The sequence below is a fragment of the Procambarus clarkii genome, chromosome 10, assembly GCF_040958095.1.
Source record: "Procambarus clarkii isolate CNS0578487 chromosome 10, FALCON_Pclarkii_2.0, whole genome shotgun sequence".
Taxonomy (NCBI): domain Eukaryota; kingdom Metazoa; phylum Arthropoda; class Malacostraca; order Decapoda; family Cambaridae; genus Procambarus; species Procambarus clarkii.
In genome coordinates this window covers 31771901-31786009 of record NC_091159.1, presented here as the reverse complement: position 1 = coordinate 31786009, position 14109 = coordinate 31771901, and the positions used below count along the sequence as shown (strand labels likewise).

Genomic DNA, 14109 nt, shown 5'->3' with positions numbered 1-14109 from the left:
CACCACAGAGGAGAGGAAAATCATGACATGATCAACATAGTGACCTATGACCCATCCATGCCCCCATAACTCACCTCCCATCACCACACAGGACAGAGTCAGTGGGGTGCCCTCATTAACCGGACCGATCTTGCGTCTTACAACCATACCGTCGCCGTTGTAGATTACCAGCTTATCCGGCGGTTCTGTAGGGGAGGAAATAACTGTTAGCAGGAGACTAGATGAGAAAAAAAAATTGGTATTAAGTGACAGAGATGGGGGAATAGACAGTATACCAGGATGGGGAGTTATTAGAATATGGGGGATAAGAGTTGGGATAGTTCCGGAATGGGGAGTTGAGAGCATATACCGGCATGGGGAGTTGAGATAATATACCTGGATTGGGGATTGAGAGCAAATCAAACTGGGGAGTTGGCAGTATATTGGGATTAGGTAGTTAATAGTATACCAAGATGAGACATTGAGAGACATGCGATGGAGAGTTGATAGTAAAATACAATGGGGAGTTATTAGTATATCAAGATTGGAAATTAAACTATAACGGGATAAGCAGTTGATAATGTACCAGTATGGAGAATTGAGAGCATACAGGTATGGGAAACTTAAATTATACCAGAATGGATACTTGGCAGCGTACCAAGATGGGGAGTGGATAGAATATCAGGTTTGGAAATTATTTGTCGGTACGACTTTGATAAATATTTAAAAAATAAATAGTTATGCAGATAAATTGAGAAATGGGTTTACTGAGATAGACAGACATATAGATACATATATATCGTGATTTATACATGTTTAATAATAGATATATAGTGTATATACATATGTACCATTAGGTACACATACACAGACACACAGACACACACACACACACAATCACACACACACACACACACACACACACACACACACACACACACACACACACACACACACACACACACACACACACACACACACACACACACACACACACACACACACACACACTATATATATATATATATATATATATGTATATATATATATATATATATATATATATATATATATATATATATATATATATATATATATATATATATATATATATGTGTGTGTGTGTGTGTGTGTATAATGATGGATACACAAACGAACATATACAGTACAACTTACAGAGAAACAAAGAGAAAAACGAGAGTGAAGCAAACAGATTCAAAACCTTACTACCTAACTCTGGAACCTCGATTCACCTTTCACCTACTCCCACTCCACACCTCTTCATCCCTCTCCTACTTATTCCATCCCCCTTCCCACACCTTCTCTCCCCTTCCAGCGTTTCCCTCTCCCAATTTCTTTCCTCCCCCACCCCTCCCATCCTCGTCCACTTTCTGCTTCCCCCAGTTCAGTGTCCAGGAAGGCCAACCCACAATGGATTAAACCTGATAAATGCCGCATTATAAGAGACTAGTGAGCAAATATTCCTGCACTGGAGAATAATAAGCCGGGCAAGTTATCGTCTGTCACGCTAGCTGGAGGGAAGAGGGCGAGGTTGTATCCAAGCGGGGTGGACTGTTGAGTGTTGTGTTTTGCTGTTGTGGGGTGCTGCTGTTGTTGAGGGGTGCTGCTGTTGTTGTGGGGTGCTGCTGTTGTTGAGGGGTGTTGCTGTTGTTGTGGGGTGCTGCTATTGTTGAGGGGTGCTGCTATTGTTGAGGGGTGCTGCTATTGTTGAGGGGTGCTGCTATTGTTGAGGGGTGCTGCTGTTGTTGTGGGGTGCTGCTGTTGTTGTGGGGTGCTGCTGTTGTTGTGGGGTGTTACTGTTGTTGTGGGGTGCTGCTGTTGTTGTGGGGTGCTGCTGTTGTTGTGGGGTGCTGCTGTTGTTGTGGGGTGCTGCTATTGTTGAGGGGTGCTGCTATTGTTGAGGGGTGCTGCTGTTATTGTGGGGTGCTGCTGTTATTGTGGGGTGCTGCTGTTATTGTGGGGTGCTGCTATTGTTGAGGGGTGCTGCTGTTGTTGTGGGGTGCTGCTATTGTTGAGGGGTGCTGCTATTGTTGAGGGGTGCTGCTATTGTTGAGGGGTGCTGATGTTGTTGAGGGGTGCTGCTGTTGTTGTGGGGTGCTGCTGTTGTTGAGGGGTGTTGCTGTTGTTGTGGGGTGCTGCTATTGTTGAGGGGTGCTGCTATTGTTCAGGGGTGCTGCTATTGTTGAGGGGTGCTGCTATTGTTGAGGGGTGCTGCTGTTGTTGTGGGGTGCTGCTGTTGTTGTGGGGTGTTACTGTTGTTGTGGGGTGCTGCTGTTGTTGTGGGGTGCTGCTGTTGTTGTGGGGTGCTGCTGTTGTTGTGGGGTGCTGCTATTGTTGAGGGGTGCTGCTGTTATTGTGGGGTGCTGCTATTGTTGAGGGGTGCTGCTGTTGTTGTGGGGTGCTGCTATTGTTGAGGGGTGCTGCTGTTATTGTCGGGTGCTGCTGTTGTTGTGGGGTGCTGCAGTTGTTGTGGGGTGCAGCTATTGTTGAGGGGTCCTGCTGTTATTGTCGGGTGCTGCTGTTGTTGTGGGGTGCTGCTATTGTTGAGGGGTGCTGCTGTTGTTGTGGGGTGCTGCTGTTGTTGTGGGGTGCTGCTATTGTTGAGGGGTGCTGCTGTTATTGTCGGGTGCTGCTATTGTTGAGGGGTGCTGCTGTTGTTGTGGGGTGTTGCTATTGTTGAGGGGTGCTGCTGTTATTGTCGGGTGCTGCTATTGTTGAGGGGTGCTGCTATTGTTGAGGGGTGCTGCTATTGTTGAGGGGTGCTGCTATTGTTGAGGGGTGCTGCTATTGTTGAGGGGTGCTGCTGTTGTTGTGGGGTGTTACTGTTGTTGTGGGGTGCTGCTGTTGTTGTGGGGTGCTGCTGTTGTTGAGGGGTGCTGCTATTGTTGAGGGGTGCTGCTGTTGTTGAGGGGTGCTGCTATTGTTGAGGGGTGCTGCTATTGTTGAGGGGTGCTGCTGTTGTTGAGGGGTGCTGCTATTGTTGAGGGGTGCTGCTATTGTTGAGGGGTGCTGCTGTTGTTCAGGGGTGCTGCTGTTGTTGAGGGGTGCTGCTATTGTTGAGGGGTGCTGCTATTGTTGAGGGGTGCTGCTGTTGTTGTGGGGTGTTACTGTTGTTGAGGGGTGCTGCTGTTGTTGTGGGGTGCTACTGTTGTTGAGAGGTGCTGCTGTTGTTGTGGGGTGCTGCTATTGTTGACGGGTGCTGCTATTGTTGACGGGTGCTGCTATTGTTGAGGGGTGCTGCTATTGTTGAGGGGTGCTGCTGTTGTTGTGGGGCGCTGCTATTGTTGAGGGGTGCTGGTATTGTTGAGAGGTGCTGCTATTGTTGAGGGGTGCTGCTGTTATTGTCGGGTGCTGCTATTGTTGAGGGGTGCTGCTGTTGTTGTTGGGTGCTGCTATTGTTGAGGGGTGCTGCTATTGTTGAGGGGTGCTGCTATTGTTGAGGGGTGCTGCTGTTGTTGAGAGGTGCTGTTGTTGTTGTGGGGTGCTGCTATTGTTGACGGGTGCTGCTATTGTTGACGGGTGCTGCTATTGTTGAGGGGTGCTGCTATTGTTGAGGGGTGCTGCTGTTGTTGTGGGGTGCTGCTATTGTTGAGGGGTGCTGCTATTGTTGAAGGGTGCTGCTATTGTTGAGGGGTGCTGCTGTTATTGTCGGGTGCTGCTATTGTTGAGGGGTGCTGCTGTTGTTGTGGGGTGCTGCTATTGTTGAGGGGTGCTGCTATTGTTGAGGGGTGCTGCTATTGTTGAGGGGTGCTGCTATTGATGAGGGGTGCTGCTGTTATTGTCGGGTGATGCTATTGTTGAGGGGTGCTGCTGTTGTTGTGGGGTGCTGCTGTTGTTGAGGGGTGCTGCTATTGTTGAGGGGTGCTGCTATTGTTGAGGGGTGCTGCTGTTGTTGTGGGGTGCTGCTATTGTTGAGGGGTGCTGCTATTGTTGAGGGGTGCTGCTGATATTGTCGGGTGCTGCTATTGTTGAGGGGTGCTGCTGTTATTGTCGGGTGCTGCTGTTGTTGTGGGGTGCTGCTGTTGTTGAGGGGTGCTGCTGTTGTTGAGGGGTGCTGCTATTGTTGAGGGGTGCTGCTATTGTTGAGGGGTGCTGCTATTGCTGTGGGGTGCTGCTATTGTTGAGGGGTGCTGCAATTGTTGAGGGGTGCTGCTATTGTTGAGGGGTGCTGCTATTGTTGAGGGGTGCTGCTATTGTTGAGGGGTGCTGTTGTTGTTGTGGGGTGCTGCTGCTGTTTTTGTGGGGTGCTGCTGTTGTTGTGGGGTGCTGCTGCTGTTGTTGAGGGGTGCTGCTGTTGTTGTGGGGTGCTGCTGCTGTTGTTGAGGGGTGCTGCTGTTGTTGTGGGGTGCTGCTGCTGTTGTTGAGGGGTGCTGCTGTTGTTGTGGGGTGCTGCTGCTATTGTTGAGGGGTGCTGCTGTTGTTGTGGGGTGCTGCTGTTGTTGTGGGGTGCTGCTGCTGTTGTTGAGGGGTGCTGCTGTTGTTGTGGGGTGATGCTGTTGTTGAGGGGTGCTGCTGCTGTTGTGGGGTGCTGCTATTGTTGAGGTGTGCTGCTATTGTTGAGGGGTGCTGCTATTGTTGTGGGGTGCAGCTATTGTTGTGGGGTGCTGCTGTTGTTGTGGGGTGCTGCTGTTGTTGTGGGGTGCTGCTGTTGTTGTGGGGTGCTGCTATTGTTGAGGGGTGCTGCTATTGTTGAGGGGTGCTGCTATTGTTGAGGGGTGCTGCTATTGTTGTGGGGTGCTGCTGTTGTTGTGGGGTGCTGCTGTTGTTGAGGGGTGCTGCTGTTGTTGTGGGGTGCTGCTGTTGTTGTGGGGTGCTGCTGTTGTTGAGGGGTGCTGCTGCTGTTGTGGGGTGCTGCTGTTTTTGTGGGGTGCTGCTGTTGTTGTGGGGTGCTGCTGTTGTTGTGGGGTGCTGCTGTTGTTGTGGGGTGCTGCTGTTGTTGTGGGGTGCTGCTGTTGTTGAGGGGTGCTGCTGCTGTTGTGGGGTGCTGCTGTTGTTGTGGGGTGCTGCTGTTGTTGAGGGTGCTGCTGTTGTTGTGGGGTGCTGCTGCTGTTGAGGGGTGCTGCTATTGTTGAGGGGTGCTGCTGTTGTTGAGGGGTGCTGCTGTTGTTGTGAGGTGCTGCTGTTGTTGTGGGGTGCTGCTGTTGTTGAGGGGTGCTGCTGCTGTTGTGGGGTGCTGCTGTTGTTGTGGGGTGCTGCTGTTGTTGAGGGGTGCTGCTGTTGTTGTGGGGTGCGGCTGTTGTGGAGGGGTGCTGCTGCTGTTCTGGGGTGCTGCTGTTGTTGAGGGGTGCTGCTATTGTTGTGGGGTGTTGGTGTTGTTGTGGGGTGTTGCTGTTGTTGTGGGGTGCTGCTGTTGTTGAGGGTTGCTGCTGTTGTTGTGGGGTGCTGCTGTTGTTGAGGGGTGCTGCTGTTGTTGAGGGGTGCTGCTGCTGTTGTGGGGTGCTGCTGCTGTTGTTGAGAGGTGCTGCTATTGTTGAGGGGTGCTGCTATTGTTGAGTGGTGCTGCTGTTGTTGTGGGGTGCTGCTGCTGTTGTTGAGAGGTGCTGCTATTGTTGAGGGGTGCTGCTATTGTTGAGGGGTGCTGCTATTGTTGAGGGGTGCTGCTATTGTTGAGGGGTGCTGCTATTGTCGAGGGGGTGCTGCTATTGTTGAGGGGGTGCTGCTATTGTTGAGGGGTGCTGCTATTGTTGAGGGGGTGCTGCTATTGTTGAGGGGTGCTGCTATTGTTGAGGGGTGCTGCTATTGTTGAGGGGTGCTGCTATTGTTCAGGGGGTGCTGCTATTGTTGAGGGGTGCTGCTATTGTTGAGGGGTGCTGCTATTGTTGAGGGGTGCTGCTATTGTTGAGGGGTGCTGCTATTGTTGAGGGGGTGCTGCTATTGTTGAGGGGTGCTGCTTTGTTGAGGGATGCTGCTATTGTTGAGGGGTGCTGCTATTGTTGAGGGGGTGCTGCTATTGTTGAGGGATGCTGCTATTGTTGAGGGTTGCTGCTATTGTTGAGGGGGTGCTGCTATTGTTGAGGGGTGCTGCTATTGTTGAGGGGTGCTGCTATTGTTGAGGGATGCTGCTATTGTTGAGGGTTGCTGCTATTGTTGAGGGGGTGCTGCTATTGTTGAGGGATGCTGCTATTGTTGAGGGGTGCTGCTATTGTTGAGTGGGTGCTGCTATTGTTGAGGGGTGCTGCTATTGTTGAGGGGTGCTGCTATTGTTGAGGGGTGCTGCTATTGTTGAGGGGGTGCTGCTGTTGTTGAGGGGTGCTGCTTTGTTGAGGGATGCTGCTATTGTTGAGGGGTGCTGCTATTGTTGAGGGGGTGCTGCTATTGTTGAGGGATGCTGCTATTGTTGAGGGGGTGCTGCTATTGTTGAGGGGTGCTGCTTTGTTGAGGGATGCTGCTATTGTTGAGGGGGTGCTGCTATTGTTGAGGGGTGCTGCTTTGTTGAGGGATGCTGCTATTGTTGAGGGGTGCTGCTATTGTTGAGGGGTGCTGCTATTGTTGAGGGGGTGCTGCTGTTGTTGAGGGGTGCTGCTTTGTTGAGGGATGCTGCTATTGTTGAGGGGTGCTGCTATTGTTGAGGGGGTGCTGCTATTGTTGAGGGGTGCTGCTATTGTTGAGGGGGTGCTGCTATTGTTGAGGGGTGCTGCTTTGTTGAGGGATGCTGCTATTGTTGAGGGGGTGCTGCTATTGTTGAGGGGTGCTGCTTTGTTGAGGGATGCTGCTATTGTTGAGGGGTGCTGCTATTGTTGAGGGGGTGCTGCAATTGTTGAGGGGTGCTGCTATTGTTGAGGGGGTGCTGCTATTGTTGAGGGGTGCTGCTATTGTTGAGGGGGTGCTGCTATTGTTGAGGGGGTGCTGCTTTGTTGAGGGATGCTGCTATTGTGGAGGGGTGCTGCTATTGTTGAGGGGGTGCTGCTATTGTTGAGGGGTGCTGCTATTGTTGAGGGGGTGCTGCTATTGTTGAGGGGGTGCTGCTTTGTTGAGGGGTGCTGCTATTGTTGAGGGGTGCTGCTATTGTTGAGGGATGCTGCTATTGTGGAGGGGTGCTGCCATAGTTGAGGGGGCTTCTACTGGTAGCACCAGTGTTTGTTGTTGCTTGTGGAACACCTCTGTTGTTGCAGAAGTTTCAATTGTTGAGGTGTTTCTCTTAACATTGTTATGGTAGGGGTTTCAATTATGGGGATACTTCTATTGTTTGGAGATGGGCAGTTGTCTGTTAGTGGGCGAGGTGCTGCTGGAAGGGCTATTGTAAGGTCGGGGACAGCTGACTTTTCGGCTGTAGTTTATTGTTATTGGTGTAACTGGTATTTAGGAGTGTTGCATTTGTTGCGTGTTAGAGGTGGAGTGTTGACGACAGTTTGGTACAATGTTTATTTTTGAGTGGACGTTGTTGTGCTTGTTTGGCTTAATGTTGATTGGTACTGTTGAGGTGCTGTTTCTAGGTAGGGTGGTGCTGGTTGACAGGGTGATGTTGCTGAAAGGTTTTATGTAGCTTCCCTGGAAACACAAACCGAAACTGTGTCTATTTTCCGCTTGTTACAACTTGTAATAAAGTTGTTACATCTTGGCTTAACGTGTTTATGACGTATTAGAACGTTGTTACAACTTGCTATATTGGTTGTTATAACTGGTTAGGAGGTTTTAAAACTTGTTTGAACGTTACACCAACGTCGTAGTTTCGGTGTGTGTTTGGTGGGTTGATGTGGATCTGCTGCTTGGTGGGGTGATATTTATAGATATAGTGATTATGTTGGAACTGGTGATATTTGAAAGAGTGATGTTGCTTGATTGGGTGATGTTTCTTGAAGGGGTAATGTTGTATGATATGATAATGTTGTGTGAAAAAAAGGTGCTGTGGTTTTATTGGGTAAAGTTGTTTGGTGGGGTGATGCTGTTTGACAAGGGGTGCCTCTCCTACCTTGAGGTTACCTTGAGGTGCTTCCGGGGCTTAGCGTCCCCGCGGCCCGGTCGTCGACCAGGCCTCCTGGTTGCCGGACTGATCAACCAGGCTGTTGGACGCGGCTGCTCGCAGCCTGACGTATGAGTCACAGCCTGGTTGATCAGGTATCCTTTGGAGGTGCCTCTCTGATTGAGCCAAATCAGACAGGCACCCTGTAATTATTCCCTGTAAGCCATATCGCTTGGTGTTGTCCTTTGGTTTGATTCAAGTGTTATTTCTTGTTATGATCCCAGTTTAATGATTTTATCATGTTGCATGGTGGTGCCTGTGTTGCATGGTGGTGCCTGTGTTGCATGGTGGTGCCTGTGTTGCATGGTGGTGCCTGTGTTGCATGGTGGTGCCTGTGTTGCTTGTTGGTGAAGAGGGAACCGCTGTCTTGCTTTGCAAAGTGTAAAAATATTTATATAAAATATATATATATATATATATATATATATATATATATATATATATATATATATATATATATATATATATATATATATATATATATATATATAACTCAAAAGAGGTAAGAGGACAAATAAAGGAGCACAGTACTAAGCATAAACACGGACTGAATCAATGATTAGGAGAAAATAAAGAAGCGAGGTTAAGGATGAATGATGGTAATGAATGAGACAGGAATGATGGTAATCAGAGAGTGTGCAGAATAATTGAGAAAAGAACAAGTTTGAAGAAAGAAAAAAGAGAGGTTATAAACGAAAAAAATAATAGATGAGAGAGATCGGACTAAGAAAAGTAGAACAGAAGGTGAATATCACGAAAAAAAACTTAGAAAGGGGGGATATTAAAGGGAATTTGATACGGGCGAATGGGGGCTTCACAAGACAGCGAGGTGGAGGAGGAGGAGGAGGAGGAGGAGGAGGAGGAGGAGGAGGAGGAGGAGGAGGAGGAGGAGGAGGAGGAGAAGGAGGAGGAAAAGTAGCAAAGAGTCCTTGGAGAAAGAACGTATGAAGAAATGTATGATAAATGCAAGTGAGAGAGGAGAGTGAAATGGATGAAAAGAGAGGAGCTAGGGAGGGGGACCAAAATTTATTTCAAAGGCATAAAATTCACTTGGAATTAGTAGTTAAAAAATATTCAAAATTCCGTAATATCCCATAAAATACAACAAAATGCTGAAACATTTCTGTTAAAACAACAGCAAAAGAGTTGACCTCTCCCCTCCGGAAAAAAGATCGAGAGAACAATGTATCAAATATATACAAATCATCCAAAAATGTATCCACGTTTCAAGATTTGTTTATATAATGCAAAAAATGGAGGCGCCACATGATCAGAGGATCACAGGTGAAGTGGACAATACATATTTCATACACCCTAGGAACCGCAAGCACCCTAGGAGTCCCGAATTGAACTACTGTTTTCCAGGGTATATACTAATGGGTTAAAAACGATATTAATCTTTCAATATTACTAGGTTAATAATAATAGTAATGATAATAATAATAATAATAATAATAATAATAATAATAATAATAATAATAATAATAATAATAATAATAATAATAATAATAATAATAATAATAATAATAATAATAATAATAATAATAATAATAATAAATAAATAAATAATGCAGATGATGAGTCACAATAACGTGGCTGAAGTATGTTGACCAGACTTCACACTAGAAAGTGAAGGGACGACGACGTTTCGTTCTGTCCTGGACCATTTCCACTTGAGAATGGTCCAGGATGGACCGAAACGTTGTCGTCCCTTCACTTTCTAGTGTGTGGTCTGGTCAATAATAATAGTAATAATAATAATAATTATAAATATTAGTAATAATAATAATATTAATAATAATAATGCAAAAAGAAATCACATTAACGTAATGTATCAATGAGAAAAGATCAATAGAAGCGTTGAGGAGGATTTAAGCCTGTGCACTGGGTACTCTTAAAGCACACACCTTAGAAGACTACACCACGACATGCTAAAGGCAATGCAGCCTGGGATTTGATCTAAATATCTTGAAGTTTCCACTGAACCCCAGTCAGAATTTAACACTTTGCGCGCATGCGTTCTGGATGTGTTATAGGCGTTCTACCTCTCAACGCTCCCCAATTAGACAATTTGACCAAAGTCTAATATATAATCGATTTGTCAACCACAAGATGAAATACTTGTAATACCCCAATTAAGTTATTGATGTAGATTCCCATTAGTCCGATAGAAGTTTCAAATTAAATTGCTTTCTGGTTTCACCAAGACCAATTGGTTTCACCAATGGTTTCAACTCAACTCGTTTGTTTCCAAATCTTGCGTATATCGATGCATTAAGTGCGAACTGGGTTGATTACTTGAGTAAATCTATCAATAATGACACATTAAAACATGCGACTGCAAAAGATTGCTTAAAAGTGTCTCTCTCTGCATTTGTTGAGCATTTTATCTATTAAGAAGATTCGTTTACACTGCTTTATCCGGCTTCAAAATCACAATATTATTAAAATTATTATTATTTTGTAATGTATTATATTGGAGTATTGAGTATACAGTAAGTATAATATAACACATAATGCATTATGTTAACATTATACAAAGCATGGCAAGACTATATTCACTTCAGACAGAGAAAGCAACAGCATATTTGCCATTTTGACATAAGTACTTAGGACCAAGTGAGAACATCAAGCATACAAAGGTACAAAGGTAGCATCCACCAATCATTGGAACACAGAAGCCAGGTAAACTGCAGTAGGCCTATTGCCCAATGCAATACTTCACCTCACTCTCGGTTATATATTCGCCTGTTCCAGCTAAATTGTTTTAACTTGTACTCCGTTGCTGAAAATGTTGACATGGTCAACGAAACACATCTTTTAACGCCAGGGCATTATACAAATATAAAATGAACTTTGGATTGTTAATTATTCAACATCCTTTGTGGTATAATCATTGATCTCATCCTTTCTATACACATCAATAACCGACATAGTAATGATTTCTATGCACTCAGAATTTCATTCACAAAAATAAATATTTTGTGTGTGTATATAATCAATAATTATTTATGCCTATGATGAATAAAATTTTTAATTTATGACAATGATTTTCGTCTTAGTATATGACGGAAATGTCGAGAAAGTCACGAGAGCCTTGAACAATACTTGTGTGAAACCAGCACCGAAAATGCAGCCCTCCACAGGTTTTTACAAAACAAAATGGAATGTTGAGGTATAACAGCTGATACTGGACACAGTAGGCTCAACTCTGTGAGTACAGCGTATTAAGCAAGCACTCAAAAATGCATTATCGAGTAAGAGGCTCTCATAAGAAAATATTTACGGAATATAGACACGTGTATGTCTCTCATTTTTCTTCTCTCCTTTTCCCTCTTCCTCTCTCTCTCCCTCTATTCCCCGCATTCTCTATTTCTGTATCTCTCCTTTCCTTAGTCTCCTTCCCTCTCTCCCTCAATCTCACTCCCTACCTGCTTCTCTCGCTACTCTCTCTTTCTTCTCTTTCTCCATTCTCTAATTTACCCTTTGTCAGTCTAGCTGTTTCTATGCTTTCACTCTTGGTTTCTATTTTTTTTCTCTCTCTCTTTGAGAACATGCAATATTAGGAACAGATGAAAGAGACAAACATATTATGTAAACAATACCCATTACAGCGTAAAAAAAAATTATATTTACTCTTTTAAATTTTGCATGATCAACCAGTAGTGATTTATGTTGTAGTAAGAAAAGAATGTAAGTCGAACCAGAATGGACAATTAAAATTCGTCTAAATGGTGAGTTTAGCACAATTCCACATTGTACTCGTTTCAAAGATGCCATACCTTTCCCACCCAAGATGTGGGAAAGGCAACAAGAATTAATGTGCAAAATTGAGCGAAGCTAGTCCCAAGAGTCTTCCCTCTAGAAGTCGAACAGACATTCATTTATTTATATTTTAAAATTTATATTCCATCTTGTGGTGCCAGGGACTCTTCCTCCCTCCCTCCTTCCCTCTCTGAATACTCAAACGGTCAGAGTGCTTTCTCCTGATAAAACTCTTACCTCTCTCTCTTTCATCAACGTCTCCCATCTTTGTCTTCTCTCTCCCTCTCCCTCTCTCTACATCTCTTTATACCAGTCTCCCTCTTCCTCTTTTTAAATCTCTCTCTCTCTCTCTCTCTCTCTCTCTCTCTCTCTCTCTCTCTCTCTCTCTCTCTCTCTCTCTCTCTCTCTCTCTCTCTCTCTCTCTCTCTCTCTCTCTCTCTCTCTCTCACGTTCTCACTTTCTCTCTCTCTCTCTCTCTCTCTCTCCATCTCTTTTCAGTTAGAGTCACATATTTCAATATGTATCAGGTGTCTAGCCCATCCTGTTATAATGAAAGTATTTATAGTAACTATGTGGTAGAAAGTACAAATATGTCGTGATTGTTGACTTTCGAATTATTGAATTTGGACAAACCGAAAAAAGATTATGTATATATATATATATATATATATATATATATATATATATATATATATATATATATATATATATATATATATATATATATATATATATGTCGTACCTAGTAGGCAGAATGCACTTCTCAGCCTACTATGCAAGGCCCGATTTGCCTAATAAGCCACGTTTTCATGAAATAATTGTTTTTCGACTACCTAACCTACCTAACCTAACCTAACCTAACTTTTTCGGCTACCTAACCTACCCTAACCTATAAAGATAGGTTAGGTTAGGTTAGGTAGGGTTGGTTAGGTTCGGTCATATATCTACGTTAATTTTAACTCCAATAAAAAAAAATTGACCTCATACATAATGAAATGGGCAGCTTTATCATTTCATAAGAAAACAATTAGAGAAAATATATTAATTCAGGAAAACTTGGCTTATTAGGCAAATCGGGCATTGCATAGTAGGCTGAGAAGTGCATTCTGGCTACTAGGTACGACATATATATATATATATTAGTTAATTATATATATAAATCATTTAAAACTTTATAAAATATAATAAACGACAAAAGAGAAACAGAAGCAAAAAGCATTTAATAAATGTTCACCAAATAAAAAATATTTTAATATAGTAATCGTATTAATAGGATAAATTATAATGGTCAATAAATATCTGGGATGATAGTGTATATTGGAGTTTGTGAGTAATTTGCCCAAGTCAAGTTAGATCAAACCCAACCAAAATGATATTGCAAAAGTAATTAAACACCAACATATTGCACCCAGACTACATCAAGGTCTGCTTTTACTTTCACATGTTTTGGAAAAAAATTTGTTCGGCAGTAATTCGAGTCGAAAAATATTCTTTATTTTTAACTGAGTTTTAAATTCTTCATGAAATCAAAGTGTTTTGATATTGTGACGGAGATCATATGCTATCACTGATTGTAAACACTTCTGCATCATTATAAAAAAATGTATCGAATATGATTATCATTGTGAAGCAAATTAGTTTTAAGATTTTTATAAAAATACAAAATTGAAACATTTCGAAAGAAGAATGAAATGTTTTTGAAATACTGTAATTGTATGAGTCTGTCATCTCTAGTACGTAATGAACCTGATCTATTTTGATAATATTTTTAAATCAATTTGAGTAATAGGTAATGTTATTCAGAGACGTTATATTTAATTTGTTCTGAATTAGTTTTCCATATTAAAGTCTAAGGATCTCGGATTATTCATAGGGCGCAGAATGCTGCATTGTCCGAGTTTGTATTTATTATATTGTGCACGCAGAATCGCGATCTTAGTTCTTGGACCCCGCCTTTCTAACCTCTCCATTTTTCCTCTATTATATCTGCAACATTTATTGTTTTTAGAATACACATACACATCCACAGGATGCAGCCCGTAGCCGCTGTGTAACTCCAAAGTACATATATACTGCAACAACGTAAACATCAGGTGAAAAAAAACTTGGCTCATTTGTTCCTGCCTCGGCCGGGAATCGAGCCCGGCCCATAGAGCGAGACAGAGAGAGAGAAAAGGAGTGAAAGAGTGAGGGGACAGAAAGACAGACAGACAGGCAGACAGAGAATGTCTCGATAATAATGTACAGAGAGTGGAAGAGGTACTGACAGGGAGACATTAAAATATGTTAACAGACAAACGTAAATAAATTCAAATATTCCGGCAGGTAGACAGACTCCCTGTCCCACAGAGAAGGCAAGTTTAGACAGTATAATAATCACGTAA

The 14109-nt window shown here is 43.7% G+C and overlaps 1 protein-coding gene across 1 annotated transcript in view; it reads right to left on the bottom strand.

Moving 5' to 3' along the window:
• LOC123747421 (nephrin-like) overlaps positions 1 to 14109 on the bottom strand; it is a 1012097-nt gene that overhangs the window by 349206 nt on the left and 648782 nt on the right. Inside the window, 1 exon segment of the mRNA XM_069321823.1 lies at positions 75 to 185. Coding sequence (XP_069177924.1) covers positions 75 to 185 — 111 coding nt within the window.